The sequence below is a fragment of the Schistocerca piceifrons genome, chromosome X (assembly GCF_021461385.2).
Source record: "Schistocerca piceifrons isolate TAMUIC-IGC-003096 chromosome X, iqSchPice1.1, whole genome shotgun sequence".
NCBI lineage: Eukaryota > Metazoa > Arthropoda > Insecta > Orthoptera > Acrididae > Schistocerca > Schistocerca piceifrons.
This window is the reverse complement of record NC_060149.1, coordinates 825,243,019-825,263,701: the sequence shown is the minus strand read 5'-3', so window position 1 is coordinate 825,263,701 and position 20,683 is coordinate 825,243,019. Positions and strand designations below refer to the sequence as shown.

Sequence of the window (20,683 nt, the reverse complement as noted above, 5' to 3'; positions counted from 1 at the left end):
ACTGTCACATAGCTGGCTGTGAAACATTGCTTCATGCCACAGCGTGTACCAAAGCAGCCCAATGCTACAGTAGACCGCTGTGTTGCAGAATGCTATGCTGACATTTTGCACCACACAACAGCAAAGTTATACAGGTAGTTCTCCTGCATAACTTGCAAGACTAGCACACCTGGGTGAAAGTATATTGAGCTGACATGACTCAGGCACAGCCTGGGGGATGTTTCCAGAATGAATTTTCACTCTGAAGCTGAGTGTGCGCTGATACGAAACTTCCTGGCAGATTAAAACTGTGTTGCTCAGTCAGTAGAGCACTTCTCCATGAAAGACAAAGGTCCCAGGTTCAAGTCCTAGTCCTGCACACAGTTGTAATCTGCAAGGATGTTTCATATCAGCACACACTCTGCTGCAGAGTGAAAATTCATTCTGGAAACATCCACCAGACTGTGGCTAAGCTATGTCTCCACAGTATCCTTTCTTTCAAGAGTGCTAACATTGCAAGTAATGCAGGAGACCTGTGAAGTTTGGAAGGTGGGAGATGAGGTACTGATGGAAGTATAGCTGTGAGTACATGTCAAGAGTCATGCTCGGGTGCTCAGTCAGTAATGCACTTGCCCATGAAAGGCAAAGGTCCCAGGTCCAAGTCCTGGTATGGCACACAGTTTTAATCTGTCAGGAAGTTTCATGTTGGTGCACACTCATGCTACAGAGTGAAAATTCATTCTGGATTTCTGAAATTAATTTATAATGAATCTTAATTTGGAAAAAAAGCTCGCATTTGAGAATAAATATGAAAAATTTGCATATTTGACCCATTTTTTATAAAATTCCTAACATGTTTGGGACACCATTTTCCTTCAATTTTTGAACAGGACATGCTAAAGGTAGGATAAATGACAGCAATATAAAATAAATCCTCTCAGTCTGTAGGTAGGGTGTAATTTTTTGATTGATATCTCCATACTCTATTCTAGTGTGCGCAATTGGATTTGACCATCAAGGCAGAGGTTTATGTATCAATAACCTTCGTGTTGTCACAGGATCACCGTAAACAGCCTCATAATTATCATGATGTGAAGTATTTACATTTGTAGCTCATTTGTGCTCTCATGTTTGGGCATTAAACTACATGTATTTCCAGAATATAGATGACGTGTTGAAAACCTTCTAAAATGGTGGACTTTTTCTGTCAGTGCCTGTTCTAAATACAGAAAGAGAGGTCTGAATGAAAATGATGATAATTTTTTTTTTTTTTTTTTTTTTTTTTTACATCATAAGAATGTAAGAATTCATGTAATAATTGCTGCCTATCTTTGGGTTTGATGTGTGACATAAGTCACATGATATGATGTCACAGTTATTGCCATCTATTGTGGACACAACAGATTCTCTTTATTTAATTCCATTATAAAATGGTTGTTGAAACCTGTGACACAATCAGTGGTTTTGTTTCTGACGTCAGAAGATTTTGTACTGCTGGTCATGATTTTTATGTAACATATCTTGCACAATGCTTTTCAGGATTCTTTTTAATTCAATTACAAAACGTTAAGTGTGATTCTTGCTGTGCGTGGAATGCTGCATTGTTCTGGAAACTTCACTGGGTTGCAAACAAACAAAAATTTACATTACTTCTCATTTGTTTGGTAAGGTAAAATTTCTTTCACATCACCCAGTATCTACTGGATGTGAAACTTCGCCAATAATAAGTTTTCACATTTGTGTTACAATGCAGTTTGCATTATGATGCAACAGTTGATATTGTAAGCATGTTATTTAATTTACCATACCATAATAAAAAATGCTTTTGAAAGTAGGAATTATTTCCTGAAACATGTGAGTATGAGGAATTAAGCAAAAATCATGGCTAGCAGTAGCAAACCTTTTTAATCAGTGCACCAATCTTCAGGCCCTTTGTGATAAACCACATAAACGTGTGAATAACTGAGTAACTGCAATAGTACAACTTGATAGAGTGCAGAATTACATCTGTGTTTGCGATAATGAATTGCATCCTTCTTTCATGCTTAGATCAATACTATAAGCAGAATGGGAGAAATTCATCATCACAAACATTGCCAATTTGGCTGTGCCCTCGATAAAGGTGTGTTATGCTGGTTAACCACACCTTTAAAAGGGAGAAATTCATCATTGCAGACATTGCTGATTTGGCTGTGCCTTCAATAAAATTGTATTATGGTGGTTACATACACGTTTACCCAGTTTATCATAGGGGGGCGTGAAGATGGTGCCTTGTAGCATAATATTGATAGCAGATAAAGGAACACTTTTAAACACAGTTGGAGGATTCATTCCCCCCCCCTTTAAAATAAATAAGAAATAAAAAGCTATTGGTTCTTGGTCTGTCTGAAGGTGGATACACCAAAATAATTGGACACTGTTCATCAAAATATCAAATTGTGCATCTGTGATTTTTTTGTCGCTAAACAAAGAAAATACATTGTTGAGCAGAAGATGATTGCCATGTGCGATGTTGAAGACAGTCTTAATTTTAAACACCCATGTTGCAAAGAAAAGCAATTTGATGCAGTATTTTTTGTGCAGTCTGTTGAAAGACCTTTGTGGATACTGACGCTAAAGCTTCCTATCCTCTGAAAATAAAAAGTATTTGTGCATCATCATTCAGAGATTTGCCCCCTCCTAAAATGGTCCTATGAAATGAGTGAAACATTCCTTCAGGAGGAAATTGATTATGAGAAATCATGCTGTATTACAGACTGCGTGTGCATGTGTGCGCATGCGTGCACGCACACACACGCGTGTGCACACACACACACACACACACACACACACACACACACACACACACACACACACAGTGAGGCTGCACAGCACTGGAAGAACAACACTTTGCTACGGCAGATGCAGGGCTGTTATATGACTCCACAGACTCTTTTAGTTTTTGTTGTGACTTGGCAAGACAGCCAGGCCACTAGGAGGTAGCCGAAAGGCACGCGTTAAGCTCACACAGGCTGGCGTGAGGTCTGGAACAGGTCAAGGTCTTATAGTAGCAAAAATAGTACGTAGCTTCTGGAATACTTAACTTTAATCCATAATTGGTGAACATCGGTCTGGCGGTACATGCATCACAAGATAAATAGCAATTGATAATGGCACCTTGCTAGGTCGTAGGAAATGACATAGCTGTAGGCTATGCTAACTATCGTCTCAGCAAATGAGAGCGTAATTTGTCAGTGAACCATCGCTAGCAAAGTCGGCTGTACAACTGGGACGAGTGCTAGGACGTCTCTCTAGACCTGCCGTGTGGCGGCGCTCGGTCTGCAATCACTGTTAGTGGCGACACGCGGGTCCGACGTATACTAACGGACCGCGGCCGATTTAAAGGCTACCACCTAGCAAGTGTGGTGTCTGGTGGTGACACCACAGTTTTAATGGCATTTGGGTCTTCTGAAATTCAGTTCTCTCAGATATCTCCTCTAGTCAAAGAGGAAATATGTGATGAAGGCAAAGTGAGTGAAGAAAAATTAACAGCATTATTAATATTTTTGATGTAATAATATTGATGGAAAATCTTGATAATTGAAATGTGTATAATTAGATTTTTTTTTAGAATATGTGAACATTATCATACACTTGAGCTGTAATAGTAATGGCTGGTTGATTGCAGAATTGTTTTTTCAAGATTACTTAATAGATTCGATGCCAAGATTCGAGCAGGTGCAGAAAGATTGTTCCATTGTTCTTATTAGTGGTAAATGACCACTGCTTCTAAAGACATCATCATTTATCAACAACATTAATGTTGTGTTTTTCGTGCTAATTGCACAAGACACCTGCGCTTCTGGACATGGGCATGATTCTACCTGTGAAAGCAAACGAAAAAGTGGCCCTTGTGTAGGTTGAATTTCATTCCTTGAGAGAAAGTTTGTAAAGAAAAACAGCATTCTACAGTTAACGTGCTATGCTGTGTCTCAACAGACCACACTGAACGTTTTTGCAAATTCTGGCTTCATTTGAGTACCATTTGTAGTTTAAACCAATTTCAGTAAAGGAGGAGGCCAAGATGATTAGGGTTTAATGTATCATCAGTAATGCGGACGAAGCACAGTCTTAGACTAAGGAAGAATACGAATGAAAATCAGCCTGATTGTTTCAAAGAATCTATCCCATCATTTCCATTAGTTATTTAAAGAAATTGTGGAAAATTTAAATCTGGATGGCCAGTCAGTGATTTGAACTGTCATCCTTCCGAATACAGCCCACATTTCTCTGTTTTACATGATGAAGAATGGAAAGTCTGATATGTGCATCCCTTCCTTTATATCACAGGAAATGTTCACCAGGTATAACAATTAAATAGTTTTATTTGCAGCACCAGAAGTAAACCCACAGATTTGGGATTAACATGATAACTAACTTCGGAAGAATAAAAATACACACTTTCTTGACTGAATGAATACTCAAGTAATCTGTGTTCCAAAAATTAACAGTCACAGTTAGCACCCTTTTTAAAGTCTGCAGAAATTCATTTTTTAATACTAGCACTAAGTCTGACACCTCCCAAGTGTAGGAGATCTTGCAAAATAGTATACCAAGTCCTCTCCTCTCCGCGGGCCCCCTTTCAGCCAGTCCCACTTCATGGTGATGGTGAAGAGTGGAAGAGGTGATGTTGTGGCTGCAGTGGAACTGCCAGCTGCCGTCACAACGCTGGCCTAAATAGTCATCTCACTTCTGTTTGATTGGCTCAAACCTAGTTTCGAAGAAGTAGGAAATAGTTCAGTGTACGTGCACTGATCGGGGATGCGCGCATGCCATGGAGCTGAGCTACTGGCGTCACCCTCTCTTAATCTACTGCTAAGGTGGTTGGTTTGAATTTCCGCCTTACACTTACCAGAGTAATGTCATGGTGTATGTTGTGCGGGTTGCTGTTGGGACCTGTTGCACTTGTCGCCACAGTAAAGTCATTGTAGATGTTTTATCAAGTGAAACATTTCATGACTGTTACACATTCAGACAATGCTGGATGTAAGTGAGATGTGTGTTTCTCTTGTGAAGGAACAAGACAAAAATTAATAGTGGTGGAGGTAATGACTGTGAGGGGGTGGTGGGAGTGGTGGTGGTGGAAAAGAGAATTCACCTGCAAAACATTGTGCTATAGCTATGCAAGGATATGATACTGTGGGCAGCTACATTTCATCAGTTATTGCTGAGTCAGCCAGTTGGAGTGACAACACCTCTCAGTACATTATGCTGGAAGAAAAAAAATGAAAAACATTTGTTTATTTTTCCTAGAAAAAAGACATTTATAGAATTTTTGCTTACCATTTTCATCCTGTGTCATTAGTAAAGTAAAACAGTATTTGAATAAAAACGATGGCACCTTAATTTTGTATAATTTCTTTAAATCGTTATATAAATTGATGGTTGTGGTGTTACATGTGACATAAAAGTAAAAACCTGTTGAGTTCATACTAAGCTACTCTTCAGTTTCCAGCACATTATAGTTCGTGATTAATGAATAATTATATCATCTAAAAAGATCAAATTTGAATTATGGTTATCCCTATGGTGTAACCAAGGTTAACTCCTGTTTAAGAAAAACCCTATTTCATGAAAAAATAAGAGTCTCCCAGAGATTCACGAAAAGGGGATTTTACTGTGATACTACTTAAGCCATTTTGTGTTACAGGAGTATGTTCTGCGTGTTGATCCTGTTTCCAACTTGGGTTTAAGTGCAGAGTCATTGTGGAGTTACCACATTGGAGATGTTGTACGCTATAAAGATAGTCCAGCTCCTGAGCTTTTGCCATGTGGTTATCTGGTTGGAACAAACAACAATATTTTACTTTGCCTAAAAGGAGCAGTGCATTCTGGAAGTGTGGATGCACTAGCATTTGAAACTCTCATTCCAAAGTCAATTGTACAAAGGTAAATGTTTACCAAAATTTATGGCTAGCATGTTGAAATTCGCCAAGCACTGATTCTAAGCATTAGTGAAACATCTGTACAGAATTATTATAGGTAGCTATATTGTTTCGGTTGACATGCTTCAGTCTCTGAACTGCCAACAGATATGTATCATTGCTGATGGAACACCGAAGGATAATACTGTGTGGTCCAAGTGGCACTGGAAAATCATACTTGGCCAATAAGCTTGCCGAGTTTCTTGTTTTAAAAGAAGGAAAGGAATCCACAGCAGAAGCTATCGCTACTTTCAAGTAAGTTGCACAATTAGGCATTTTGCATATATGTATTTCAAAAAAGTTTTTGTACTGAGTAATGTTCTTTCAACTTTGGCAAAATACCAACCACATCTCAGTTTTCATATTATATGGGGGAGACCTGTGAGTGCTTTTTACAGACTTGTTGGGTGGTTGGTTGGTTGATTTTGAGGGAGGGGACCAAACTGTAATGTCATCGGTCCCTTTGGATTAGGGAAGGATTGGGAAGGAAGTTGGCCATCCCCTTTCAAAGGAACCATCCCAGCATTTCCCTGAAGTGATTTGGGGAACTCACGGAAAACCTAAATGAGGATGGCCGGACATGGGTTTGATCTGTCGTCGTCCTGAACGCAAGTCCAGCATGCTAACCACTGCGCCACCTCACTTGGTACAGATCTGGGTAGCATGTTCTTCCCAATTGTGTTGTGAACAAATATGAATTCCTAAACATTTGACACTTATAATTTCTATATCGTTAGATAAAAGTAATGGAAGCTTTTCACTTTTGTCTTGAGTACAAAGGAGTTAATTGATTGCAAACTAAGTCAGAAGAGTCTTGTGATCCCTCCATTATCTTATCAACAGCCATGATGTGATGTGAGTTTAAGTACTGTTGTATCATCAGCATAACAGACTCTAATACACAGATGATTGACCGCCACACTGAAAACGAGGAGGTTGATGATAGAGCTCTATGGAACACAGTACTAATTCTTATTAAGAAAGTATGTTTATTAATGACTGAAACAGACTGTATTCTGTTATACAGATAGGAAGAAATTGTGTCTAAGAGGGATTTCCCATAAAACTCAGTTTTGTTTGTAAGATGTCAAAACAATTGTGGTCCTATACTGTACATAGATCGTGTAACACAAATAACACAATCTTATATTTTAAAACAGTAAATTTTTTGTCAAAAATTTCCACAGTAGCTTCAGTTGAAAAACAAAGCACCTGTTACACAGAAGGTTGTGTCTTTCAGTATACTGACGTAATTGAATCGACATAAGTAATTTAATTATTTTTAAGATTGTTGACGCAATGGAGATAGGTCTGTAGCTCTAGGTAGTTGTATACTGCCCTGTTGAGATTTTTATTGAGTTGGCAAACGCTCAGTCTTCTAAATATTTACTAAAACACAAAGAGGGCAGGATGTGTGGAAACTTTAATTTGTCCATTTTTCATTAACTCAGCTCAAATATATTGTACGAATGTTTCAATCTTATACTGTTTCCATTGTGCTGTATCTGTTTACAACTGTATCCTTAGAATGTCTGAAGAAAAGTTGTTATTTTATGTGCTATTTATTATTGTGTTGCGTGCAATGAGCTCAGCAGGTATAATGACTAATGTCTTTTATTTTCAGTGTTGATCACAAAAGTAGCAAAGAACTTAGACAGTATCTTGCAAATGTTGCTGAGCAGTGTGAAAGTAATGCTTCAGATTTGCCCTCAGTTATTATTCTGGATAATCTTCACCATGCAGCTTCCCTTGGTGAAGTCTTTAATGGATTTCTGAATGCCAAATACTCAAAGTGCCCTTATATTATTGGAACAATGAATCAAGCCACGTGCTCCACAACAAATTTGCAACTGCATCACAATTTTCGGTAAGTGAATTATAACATTAAATTATTTCTTAATTGCAGGTTATTATGCAATCTACATACACAAAGACATTGTGATGGTACTTATATTGTGTGTGTGTGTGTGTGTGTGTGTGTGTGTGTGTGTGTGTGTGTGTGTATATATATATATATATATATATATATAATGGAAGGAAATATTCCACGTGGGAAAAATTATATAAACAAAGATGAGGTGACTTACCGAACAAAAGCGCTGGCAGGTCGATAGACACACAAACAAACACAAACATACACACAAAATTCAAGCTTTCGCAACAAACTGTTGCCTCATCAGGAAAGAGGGAAGGAGAGGGGAAGACGAAAGGAAGTGGGTTTTAAGGGAGAGGGTAAGGAGTCATTCCAATCCCGGGAGCGGAAAGACTTACCTTAGGGGAGAAAAAAAGGACAGGTACACACTCGCGCTCGCGCGCGCCCACACACACACACACACACACACACACACACACACACACACACACACATATATATATCCATCCGCACATATGCAGACACAAGCAGACATATTTGTCAGCAGTAACATGTGATATCAAGAGAATACTGCAGACTGAGTATCCCAGCAATGATAGACATCTGTTTTATACATACTTTTTGTTAGTTCAGGTAATTAAGTCCTGAAAAAAAGTTATATTATTTAAAATATATTTTTCATTTTAACCCAGTATAACTGAATAGTGAAAGTATATATTGGCCCTCACACACTATTTTTATCATATAAAATTGTGTCATACTTCTCTTTTTTCCAGCAAGGAATATTTTTCTGTGAAAAATCAATAAAAAAAAATTGTGAAGCTGCCATTAACCCAAAGGTTGGTTTTAACCCCACAGTTCTTTATTAGACATGGTCCTTGTAGAGATGGTATGATGCCTTTGCCTTTTTCTGACCTTCGAACTGATTTTCCCAGCCAGATATATGGGGACCTTAAATTTTATGTGGATTCTGAACCACAGTCCAACTTTGCATTTTTATGTTAACAAACATTGCCAGAGGCGAAAGAAATGAAAAGCGATGGGTAAAAATCCTAGAACTGACTGAGGGTCGAACCCGAGACCTTTCGATACATAGTCCACCACTTCAACACTGAGCTACTGAGCCATCAGATGATAAACTGACAACAGCAAGAAGGCTGACTTATTTTGGTATTTTTAGGTTAGGGAGTTAATATGCTAAAAGTATAGTGATCTTAGGAACAAACAAGTCCAACTTTTCCCAGTGAAATAATTGTGGCAGTGTTTCTGAAAATGAGGTACGCAGGTCAGATACATGTTTGCATAATGTTGATAGGTAGATAGCTTCAGGGATGAAGCCATTGAGCAATAATATCTGCAATGACTTCCAATAATTTTTTTATCCGAATAATGACATTTCAGACAGAACTGGGGAATGAGGGTGACTAATTCTCTGAATAGGTTGCTGCAGTGCTATCATTGTAAACAGACCTATAGTTTTGTATGGCATCTGAATAGTTGCACATTTTTGAAACTTATGTAGGCAAAGGTAGGCTTGCTGAGTAGAACATGATGTTAAGAGTTATTGTAACATCAGCAACTAACCTGGCCTGAGTTAAGATTTATATACCCCTTTTCAACGATCATTGCATTTCAACTGGTCTGTCATCTTAAAAAAAACTGGGTCGCATTTGATAACATCATCATTATGATTTGTGTTCCCATAATTCCATTCATTTTAATGTTTTTGCATATGGTTGTGCTATGATTTAGGTTTGGTTTAATCAATTTCCATTTTTACAGATGGGTGTTATGTGCAAACCACATGGAACCTGTTAAGGGATTCTTGGGGCGTTACTTGCGTAGACGATTACTGGAAGTTGAAGTACATGAAGGTGTCAGAAATAATGACTTGACTCGCATCTTGGAATGGATTCCAAAAGTATGGCAACATTTAAATAAGTTTCTTGAAACACACAGTTCATCAGATGTTACGATAGGTAAGTTCAGCTTTTAATAATCTTTTTGTAGTGTAAAATGTGCCTCATTCATAGATTTTAAAATAACTTAAAGATTTTTGTCATGGGCTCTTATGTTTGTGTCACTAGTATTCAAAATATTTTGTCATTCAATTTCCTCTTTATTTGGTTGGTTTGTGGTAACTAATATTCAATATGTGTATACTTGGATGGTGGTATTCTGTGTGCCTTCTTGCACCACTGTGGTTTATGCAATATGAAAAGTGATAACATTAAAAATTATTAAAGGGAGATCAAGGCTTGATTACATTAAGTGGGTTCACATGAATGTAGGTTCCAGTAGTTAAGCAGAGATGAAGCAGCTTGCACAGGGTATATCAGCATGGGGAGGTGCATCAAACCAGTCTTTGGACTAAAGACCACAACAACACAACATTTATATCTATCTTCAGTGATACTCATTTTACTAAGGTTTGAAGCTCCTCTTCTCGTTTTTCCGTGTTTGCGATTTAAAAACTGGGTTATTTCAGAAATCAGCTGTATGCAAACAGATTTAAAAGTATGGTTATGTATGAAAATGTAATTTTAATACTGTGAATGTCAATAAATTATGTAGTGCTGTATGGACAGTTTACGTTGCGTTCTCACGAACATTGATAAGTGATGGCAGTGTTGTGGCAGCAAAGCTACCACAAATTATTGTAATACTAAACCACTCTTTCCGCTGCCAGTATAGTCATTCATGCATCATTACTCTACATGGATATTTACCAAAAATTTTTGTTCGTAGTTTGAGGGAAACTTAAGTGCTGTAATAAAACATTTGTCAGATATTAGTTGTTCTCACATCTTTCTTGAGATTTTTGAGTATTTAATGGAATCAGTAATGCATTCACAGAGATAACTCATTATCTTACAGTAAGGCAAATCTTTACAAATGATATGTCAAATGAGGCCAGTTGTTCATATAAAGCTAACTTCGTTGTTTTGCAATGTCTATGGCAGTCACAAATGCTTAATCACAGTAGATGAACTCGAATGCAGTTGATCAGTCTGTCTTGTACTCATCATGATGTGTTTCTCTGTGGCAGTGGAAATTGAATGTACTGAATGAAAAATATACATTGAGTCACCATGTACATTTAAGAAGAAGTGTTAAATGACAAACAAGGAGATGGTATGTTGAGAAATTTGCTTACTGAGCTGTAAAATGTGTGTTCTTCATAGTAATTCATAATAAACACAAATATGACTTGGGTAGGGTTGGGGTGGTATCATAAGGGCATTTGGATAACTGTTGCAGCAAAGAGAAGGGAGGCATCCCATTACTTTTTGACCAGTTCAGTCATAATAGACAGTTTTTCATGGTGCGGATTTGTTAGAGAATGGCATTTCATTTATTCACAGGACCACGGCTCTTCCTTTCATGCCCTAGCAATGTAACTGGATCTCAGGTGTGGTTCACTGATCTTTGGAACTATTCTGTGGTGCCATACTTGTTAGAGGCTGTCCGCGAAGGACTACAGCTTTATGGAAGGAGAGCTGCTTGGGAAGATCCAGCTCACTTCATCTGCCAGACATATCCCTGGACAGGAGACATAGTCCAGGGTGGGCCTGAAGCACTGCTGAGGTATGGTGTTAGAAACTATACAACTATGTGTTTTTCAGGACTAGTTGATTCTTTGCAATGTTTAGTTTGTTGAAAATAAATAGCTTTGATTGTCTTGGGTGCCCTGGGAAGGGAGGGACTGGGAGAGGACAGAAGAATATTAAAGCCCAAAACCATATATCAGGTCTATGGCTCTATCAGTGTAGTGCATGTTGGAGAAATACCTCCAACTTTTTGAAGGATTATATCAAACAAAGAAAACTAGGAAAGCAATTATTTTATAAATAAAAGGAACATCTGGTATTTTCCTTAATTATTCAGTCTTTCCAGAAAAATTTACGACTCTGAGCTTTTAGGTACCTCTGGAGGAAAATCACGTGGAATCAAAGCAGATAACAGTGTGTGCCAAACAGTGTCATAATGCAAGATTATAGATCATTTTCCTCGATGAGAAGATACATAAACTCCCTCTCTATCGTCTTCGCAGTTACACAGTCTCATAAAGTTCTGCCAATTTGCCTCTCAGATACTTCTTTAATGTATCATAATTTCAGTTCAAAGTCATGGTTACTAACATACTTAGCCCACAAAAAGTATGGATCCAACGCATCCCAAATTTAGCTATAGCAGACAAGACAGTTATATTTGGGCAATGCAACAGGCATTTGTAGTGTTATATATTATTACTGTCCTGTACTAAAATTTTTGTTTCTGAAGCCTCACAAATGAAAATCCATCTTCTCATTAAATTAACTAACTGAACACTTCCTCCCCTCCCCTCCACACCCTCTCCTCCCCTCCCTACACCCCATCCCAGACCTATCTCCACCCCTTACTTGGTTATTTCATGACTTGGCAACATTTCGTGTGTATGTAACACAAGTTACTGGTGTAGCACTGTTCTTGTACTTCGATCAGAAATCCCAGGGCCAGTGATGTATTTCCTTATGGAATGTCCTCGAGTTTGCTTTTCTGATTCCTCACAATATGAATATTTTCAGACATTCTATCACTGAGAGGTCAATCAGGTGGTTTTTAACTTAGTGTCAGACATAGTAGCTCTCTCAAACACACAGGAGGCCCTCATAAGAACCAAGACTGAAGTTCTTGTATAAAATGCTGTTTGTTTTAGACACAGATTAATTGTTCTTCGAAATTTGTGGAGCTCATCCACTCAGCTCATTGACTTAACCCTTTCACTATTGTGGGGATGTATACACGTCTTACCATGCCATTCCCCAGGTGTTGTTGACGTATACAGGGTGTTACAAAAAGGTACGACCAAACTTTCAGGAAACATTCCTCACACAAAGAAAGAAAATATGTTATGTGGACATGTGTCCGGAAACGCTTACTTTCCATGTTAGAGCTCATTTTATTACTTCTCTTCAAATCACATTAATCATGGAATGGAAACACACAGCAACAGAACGTACCAACGTGACTTCAAACACTTTGTTACAGGAAATGTTCAAAATGTCCTCCATTAGCTGGAATACATGCATCCACCCTCCGTCGTATAGAATCCCTGATGCGCTGATGCAGCCCTGGAGAATGGCGTATTGTATCACAGCCGTCCACAATACGAGCACGAAGAGTCTCTACATTTGGTAGCGGGGTTGCATAGGCAAGAGCTTTCAAATGCCCCCATAAATGAAAGTCAAGAGGGTTGAGGTCAGGAGAGCGTGGAGGCCATGGAATTGGTCTGCCTCTGCCAATTCATCGGTCACCGAATCTGTTGTTGAGAAGCGTACGAACACTTCGACTGAAATGTGCAGGAGCTCCAACATGCATGAACCACATGTTGTGTCGTACTTGTAAAGGCACATGTTCTAGCAGCACAGGTAGGGTATCCCGTATGAAATCATGATAACGTGCTCCATTGAGCATAGGTGGAAGAACATGGGGCCCAATCAAGACATCACCAACAATGCCTGCCCAAACCTTCACAGAAAATCTGTGTCGATGACATGATTGCACAATTGCGTGCGGATTCTCGCCTTCCACACATGTTGATTGTGAAAATTTACAATTTGATCATGTTGGAATGAAGCCTCATCCGTAAAGAGAACATTTGCACTGAAATGAGGATTGACACATTGTTGGATGAACCATTCGCAGAAGTGTACCCGTGGAGGCCAATCAGCTGCTGATAGTGCTTGCACACGCTGTACATGGTATGGAAACAACTGGTTCTCCCGTAGCACTCTCCATACAGTGACGTGGTGAACGTTACCTTGTACAGCAGCAACTTCTCTGACACTGACATTAGGGTTATCGTCAACTGTACGAAGAATTGCCTCGTCCATTGCAGGTGTCCTTGTTGTTCTAGGTCTTCCCCAGTCGCGAGTCATAGGCTGGAATGTTCCGTGCTCCCTAAGACGCCGATCAATTGCTTCGAACGTCTTCCTGTCGGGACACCTTCGTTCTGGAAGTCTGTCTCGATACAAATGTACCGCGCCACGGCTATTGCCCCATGCTAATCCATACATCAAATGGGCATCTGCCAACTCCGCATTTGTAAACATTGCACTGACTGCAAAAACCACGTTCGTGATGTACACTAACCTGTTGATGCTACGTATTGATGTGCTTGATGCTAGTACTGTAGAGCAATGAGTCGCATGTCAACACAAGCACCGAAGTCAACATTACCTTCCTTCAATTGGGCCAACTGGCGGTGAATCGAGGAAGTACAGTACATACTGACGAAACTAAAATGAGCTCTAACATGGAAATTAAGTGTTTCCGGACACATGTCCACATAACATCTTTTCTTTATTTGTGTGTGAGGAACGTTTCCTGAAATTTTGGCTGTACCTTTTTATAACACCCTGTATATGCATGACACTTGGATTTTCGTACAATGCTATAGACATCTGAATGCATTTTAGGCCACCGACCCCTCTCTCCTGCAGATGCGTTACTTCCATATGCCATTGAATAAAAAAGTTTCAAATATGTATCATACAGTATATGTGCCTCATTGTGTGCTATCCTCTGCAGAAAACCTCATTTCGATATCTTGAATCATTTATGAAACACGTCGATTGTTATGATCACTATTCACGATGCTCAAGGCCATGAATGAGCACATTGCACATGACCGTTCTTCTGATATAAAATTCAATAACTTGAGAACAAAATGAGATATCCTTCTGCTCTCAGTTTTAAATCAAATTTTGATATCTTATCTACATTTCATTCGATGCAATGTATTATCTAAAATCAACCACGTTCTCTGTGAACTCCGAAAAATGTCGTGCATTGTGTTGTTTAATTTCATGCAGCACAGTAAGTATGATGCATAATGAAAAGAAATTCAATTCTTTATCTACTGAAGATACAAGATTGTGAGGTGTGCAAAAAGCAAATTTTTCATGTAATAATTTTCGAAAAATTGGATGATAAGTATTTCATATTGGCCGAGACACCATCTCTCAACACAGGCACAAGCATTTGCCAAGCAGTACAGCCATAATAAAAGCAGCCTCAGTACAGAATGCAAAGAGCTTGTCTATAGCAGCAAAATGGATAAGTGACTTTCAATGGTGCAGGCAACTTATGAGACTTACTCCCATCGTTGTGCATTTTTCTCAGCCTTGGTAGTGATCTCTGCTAATGTGGTAGTTGTTTCTCCTATGTACATTTGCATGTTCAGAGAAATCTTGGATGAATCATACATTGTACATTCTGATTTCAGAATTTATTGCTGCATCATCATCTCTTCATCTGTGATTTAAAGAAGCTTCTGAAAATAACATTGTACACATCAGGAAGTGTAGTATACAATCACTGTGACTACCATAATACCGAGTTCACACAAAAGGTTAAACAACTTAATCAACTTGGAAACCTCCACTAGTCACTCTTTGATTCTGTAATTTAACAAGTGTGTATTTATTTGTACAATAAATATTGCATCAAAATTTCTTAAGATTGTGTTGATAGGGGTGTCTGTTGTACTTGATTAAATGAAGGTTACTACAGAAGTGCACAGAGACCGTTTTCATCATTGTATTTTCTCAAAGTCCTTGACATGAAAATCTGAGCACTTTCCCATTCTAGTAAATCATTTTTAGTCCTTGTAAATCAGTTTTGGAAACAATTTCCACTTAGTTTCTTCTAGTGTTGTAAGCTTACTTTCCTAGACGTTAAGTGATCTTCAGGATTGTTGAACTACTACTTCAGTATATGGAACAGGGAATGATCACATTTGACCAAGTTAATAATATATGTATGATAACTTGCAAATATTACTTTTGTGGACTCCACAAACTGAATGGTGAGTTTGACTTTGTGTTCATTGTCATGTCGCAGGGAAACTTAGATCTGATATGTCATGTAAGCCCACAGATGTTAAATAGGAATCAAATCTAATTTTATGGGCATTCGAGATGTTGATAAATTAACATTTTGGTATTCTAACCATTCCTGTAGAAAACATATTTAGTTACCAGATCCATTGTTCCAAAGATATACTATCCTCTTTGAAAAAAGTGAAACATTCTCGGGTCCATTCAGTCTGTGAGATAATAGTAACTGTGTGTTCCTGTTCTGGCACCAGAGCTCTAAATTCTGGACAGTAACACAAGTTTGATACCATTTAACTGCTGCCTCTGGCCTACTGTATTGGATGATGGATCTTAAGACTATAGAAGCATGCTTCTATGATTGACCCAAGAGTACAATGAAACCAATGATTTGTCAGACTACCAGACCATCTTTCAGTTATCAGCTGTACAGTAGACATGCTCTTTGCAATAAGTGACTCAGTTAATTTGCAACAGACCTGTACAAATGTGTGGTTCATGGTCACTGAAAATATGTTGTAATGTTGGACACTGTTATACTGGATTGTCAGCTGCACCACACTGCTGCTGTGTTTTTCGAACATGGCGATTGTTGCAACGTCTGCGACTCACTGTCCTACACAATTGTGCTGATGATTGTTTTCCCATACTGATACCAGTTCCATAACATTTTGGTTATTACAGCCCTCAAACACAATATAAGTGCAGGTTTTTGAAAGTGTGGGGTGCCAGCCATATTGACTCACACACTGCATTGTGTCAAACAACAGTTTGCCCTTTTCTGTTCTGTGTCTACTGACTGACAAGTCCTGTTGCAATATTTTTCGTGGTTGTGTGGTAATAAGTCCCAAATATCATTTACAATATTATCAGGTTTACATGTTTGAGGTACTTTCATAATTCAGAGATTATTATTTATTTGTGTGCCAATTATTTTTCCAGCCTGTTCTTTTGTACATTAAAAAATTCATGTGTTTGTTGGTAAATTTAATATGTCTATTCGTCAAATGTAGTTTTAATCCCACATAGTGGACCACCACAAAGAATTTTATGTAGTTAGTTATCTGAGGTGGGTTGTTCAAACCATTGTTCTAGTACTGTATTTTATAATTCATTCAAATAATGTCTTAATGCATTGTATCATAGCAATATTATTGGGGAAAGTATCAAGCTGTCTGCTATGTCAAGTGCTCCTTAGCCATTATCAAGTGGTAACTGACTGCTCTGTAATTGTTGTCCTTGTCTATACATAGTCATGGTACTGACCATGACATCACTGGTGCTTGTCCATTGCCAAATAAATCAGTATTTTTATCTGTCGCCTGTTGCACCCATTTTAAATTCAAGAACAGGAAGGAAGACATTGAAGCTACTCAAGGAGTGATCACTGGAAGCCAGTGCTATCAAGAACCTTCTCCTGAAGGCCAACTACATTACATGGCTTGCCAAAGGTGCACCAGAAGAAGATACACCTACAGCCTATCATGAACATAAATGGATCAACAACATAAAAATTGGCAAAACTTTTTGCCAGACTACTTACTCCACATGTAGGCCACTGCATGCATCACTTAAAGTATGCAGACATTTTTTTCAGGCAAATTAAGTGTCTGCATCTTGGAAGGCTATGATATTATGTTCAACTTTGATCTGGTCTCATTCATGTATGTTTCCAGTAAATGCCAGAATATCTGTTCTCCCAGTTCTTTTATGGCATGGTGGGGGATCTGTTTGAGCACACCCTCTCTTCATCTAATTTTTAGTACAGCACAGAGTATTTTGAGCAGATGAGCAGTATTGAGATGGGGAGGCTGTTAGCTCCAGCCATAGCTAACCTGTTCTTGGAGAACTTAGAGGATATTATCTTGTACGTAGAAGATATCACCTTGGACACAGTTCCCATGAAGCTGAGTTGTTTTTACTGCTATCTCAGTGACACATTTGTTGTGTAGCCGCATGTTTGTGAATAACTGGAAGGCTTCTTGGAACACCTCAGTAGCTTCATGAACACATTAATTTCATGTTGGATGTTGAAAAAGATGGAAAATTACTTTTCCTCGATGTCTTTGTCTGCCAAAAACCCAATGGGCATCACAGCCATGATGTATACAGAAAACCCATTCATTTGACATCTGTCTGTAAGTTTTCAGCTGTAGCTACCCTTCTCAAAAGTGCACTGTTCTGATGGTCTTGGTTCAAGTGGAAGGTGTCTCTGGTGTTGAAAATTTACCACAAGAACTGAACTACCTATCAAAAATCTTCCATGAGAGTGCCAAAAAAATAAACAAATATTGCAAGCAGTTTGAAGAGGTACCCACAAGCAGAACATTACTGAGTATCAGAGTAAATTTTTATACCTAGTTTTATACTAAAATGCTTAAAATGTTTATAATGTATTTGACCAGAAATTGCATTGTTACCATTATGTGGTTTATTAATTGGGGAAATAATTTGGCACCCAAGCAGATAAAATAGTCAATCTTCAGGTCTCCAGCTAGAATGCACCAACTCATGAGGCATGTGAAAGATAATGGAAGCTTCAAAGCTTTCAGTGTTTATGAAATACATTATGATTCAGATAGTGTTATGTGACGCATATCGTGATGATAGGTCAACATTGGATTGAACACGAGAGTTGTCTGCAGCTATGCTATCCAAAGAAATCGAAGACAGCTGAACATGCATTGGAAAATGGGCATCAGATTGCATCTATAATCACAGGGACAAGCATTTTCTGGGATAGTTTAATAAAAGAAGATACAGAGATCAAAATTTCTGTAACATCCTCAATAAAGATGGTTATTTGTAACTCTGTACAGTGTGGAATCCAGTAATTCCAAGCTTAAAATGGTCACATCAGACATGGCGTGAAAACATTGCCTTATAGGGCAATGCACTGAGCATCTGTGACATCACAGCCAGAGTACAAAGGCTGTATAAGGACAAGGCTAGCAACCACACTGCCTCTATTCTCACTTGACAATTGCCAAGGAGCACTCAGCCCAAATCTTGTGGAGATATAACCACTTGATGTGGCTAAAAAGTTGATAAAATGTTATCCACCCAGTCTTCAGTACAATGCCTGGTGCAGAAGCTTTTCACTTACTTTCTCCTTGTTTTATTATAGGCTTCGCCCTGAAGATGTTGGCTATGATATCCAACAAGGCAGTGGCATAGGAGGAAGCAGTATTAAATCACTAAGCTCAACACAGAGTGATACAGAGGGTGACCCTTTAGTAAGTATACTGATAAAATATGCTGTGTGTTGTATAGTGTGAGTAAAGTCAGATCTTACACAAAATGTTTTCTGTTTTAGTTAAACATGTTGATGAGACTACAAGAAGCTGCGAACTACTCAAGTCCTCATAGCAATGACTCAGATTCGGGCAGTGGCATTTGTACAGATGAGAAGGAAATCCCTCATGTTGAATCAACACTCTAGACCTGTAATTTGGTCTGTGTCCAAACTAGTATTATGTTGGCACTTTCCTCCACCCAAATAGTGCTTCCATTTTAATGTTGTACAGATGTTTTATTATGGACAATAGTGCTATGTACTCTTCTCATTTTTAAATAATATTGTGTACAGTCACTTTTCTTTTATGTAAAAATTTATTTTAAGTTGAGATACTATATATATAAATAAAGAATCTGTAAATTATTGAAGAAGGTTGAGTGAATGACACAAAATTTTGAGAAAACTGGCATCCTGTTGTTTTCAACATGGCCATATTGTTCACTGAATAGTGCTTGCTCAGAAAACAAAAATGAGACTTTAAAAAATGCAAAAGGAGTTCAGTAGTAAACAAAGATATGATTGTTATTATTTTATAATTTAAGGTTAATAAATTTTTATACCTAGTTTTATACTAAAATGCTAAAAATGTTTATAATGTATTTGACCAGAAATTGGTGGTATGTTGTTCCATTACTGAACTGGCGATGTAGGTTTTTGTAATGCAAACATCCAGCCATAGTATTAATGTACAGCATTTCCATTTAATGAAAGTAATCATCACTAAAGTCACATTTGATGTATAATTTCTGCAATCATTTCAATGACTGCCTTTTCATCACTGTTTAGTTGTTAAGCTTCCATATAGCAAATAGTTATTAACACAAAAAGCTAGTCATCTTTTGTTCCCATTCATCAGATTATTATTGTTTTGTTAAAGGTTTCAGATTTAATATTTCTTTTTCCAGTTACAGATATTTTTATAATTGCTCACTTTTATTAAGTTAGCAATTTTTGCTCAAAAATGTATGAACAAGGTGCCACATTTTCAACGCAGTTCAATTCTAAACCATTGTCTGTATTCCTACTGTTTTAATATTCAGTAACACGGAGTACCGTGTTTAATAAATTCATTTGCAATATAAGAGAAATCTTGTAAGCTCTGTAAGTAAATGACACTGTATCCTCTAACAATTCCTTTTGTGTAGAAATTTTAGTATGAAAACACCTTTGTGAGCTGTGAACTGGCAATGACTAGCAGACTACGGACATTTTGTACTTCAAAACAAAATACACACACATTAACACACAAAGTATTAATTATGTGTTACCATTACATCTGGGGAGTGGCTGTAGCATAATGTTGTGAAACTCCTTTTAATGTGAAATTACTGTTTATCATAATTTGGTCTGAAAACATTCAGAAGAGTTAGCTGAATGAAATAGCAGTTACTTGTAAGATGTAACGTGATCGGGTAACGGAGCTACAGCAATTTGATTTATTTGCTAAAATCTTTTAATAGTTTTGATTTCAATAAAACATAACACGTTCCAGCTGATTGACAAGCATCTTCAGAACTAAGAAAATGCCATTCAGCTGATGTGAAAAATTAACAGTCTTTAAAAGATATATTATTTAAAAGGTGAGAAAACATAAAAATAGTAAAAAGTACCATATTTACCAAAGAACCAGTTTTAAGTACAATGTTGACCATAAAAACAATGTTAGAAAGGGCAACTCCGTCTATAGAAA

General features: G+C 37.8%; 1 protein-coding gene across 3 annotated transcripts in view; it reads left to right on the top strand.

The window, feature by feature from the left end:
* The window catches only part of LOC124721352 (protein sickie), a 242,547-nt gene extending 222,551 nt beyond the window's left edge, over positions 1-19,996 (top strand). The window contains exons 25-31 of one of the 3 annotated variants that reach the window (XM_047246278.1): positions 5,669-5,907; positions 6,051-6,197; positions 7,567-7,809; positions 9,598-9,794; positions 11,181-11,403; positions 18,823-18,931; positions 19,012-19,996. In XM_047246278.1, the coding sequence (XP_047102234.1) occupies positions 5,669-5,907; positions 6,051-6,197; positions 7,567-7,809; positions 9,598-9,794; positions 11,181-11,403; positions 18,823-18,931; positions 19,012-19,137 (1,284 nt within the window). In that variant the 3' untranslated portion in view covers positions 19,138-19,996. The remainder of the gene's footprint in view (positions 1-5,668; positions 5,908-6,050; positions 6,198-7,566; positions 7,810-9,597; positions 9,795-11,180; positions 11,404-18,822; positions 18,932-19,011) is intronic. The other 2 variants (XM_047246277.1, XM_047246276.1) reach the window with 2 other exon arrangements.
* Positions 19,997-20,683: the final 687 nt, after the last annotated feature.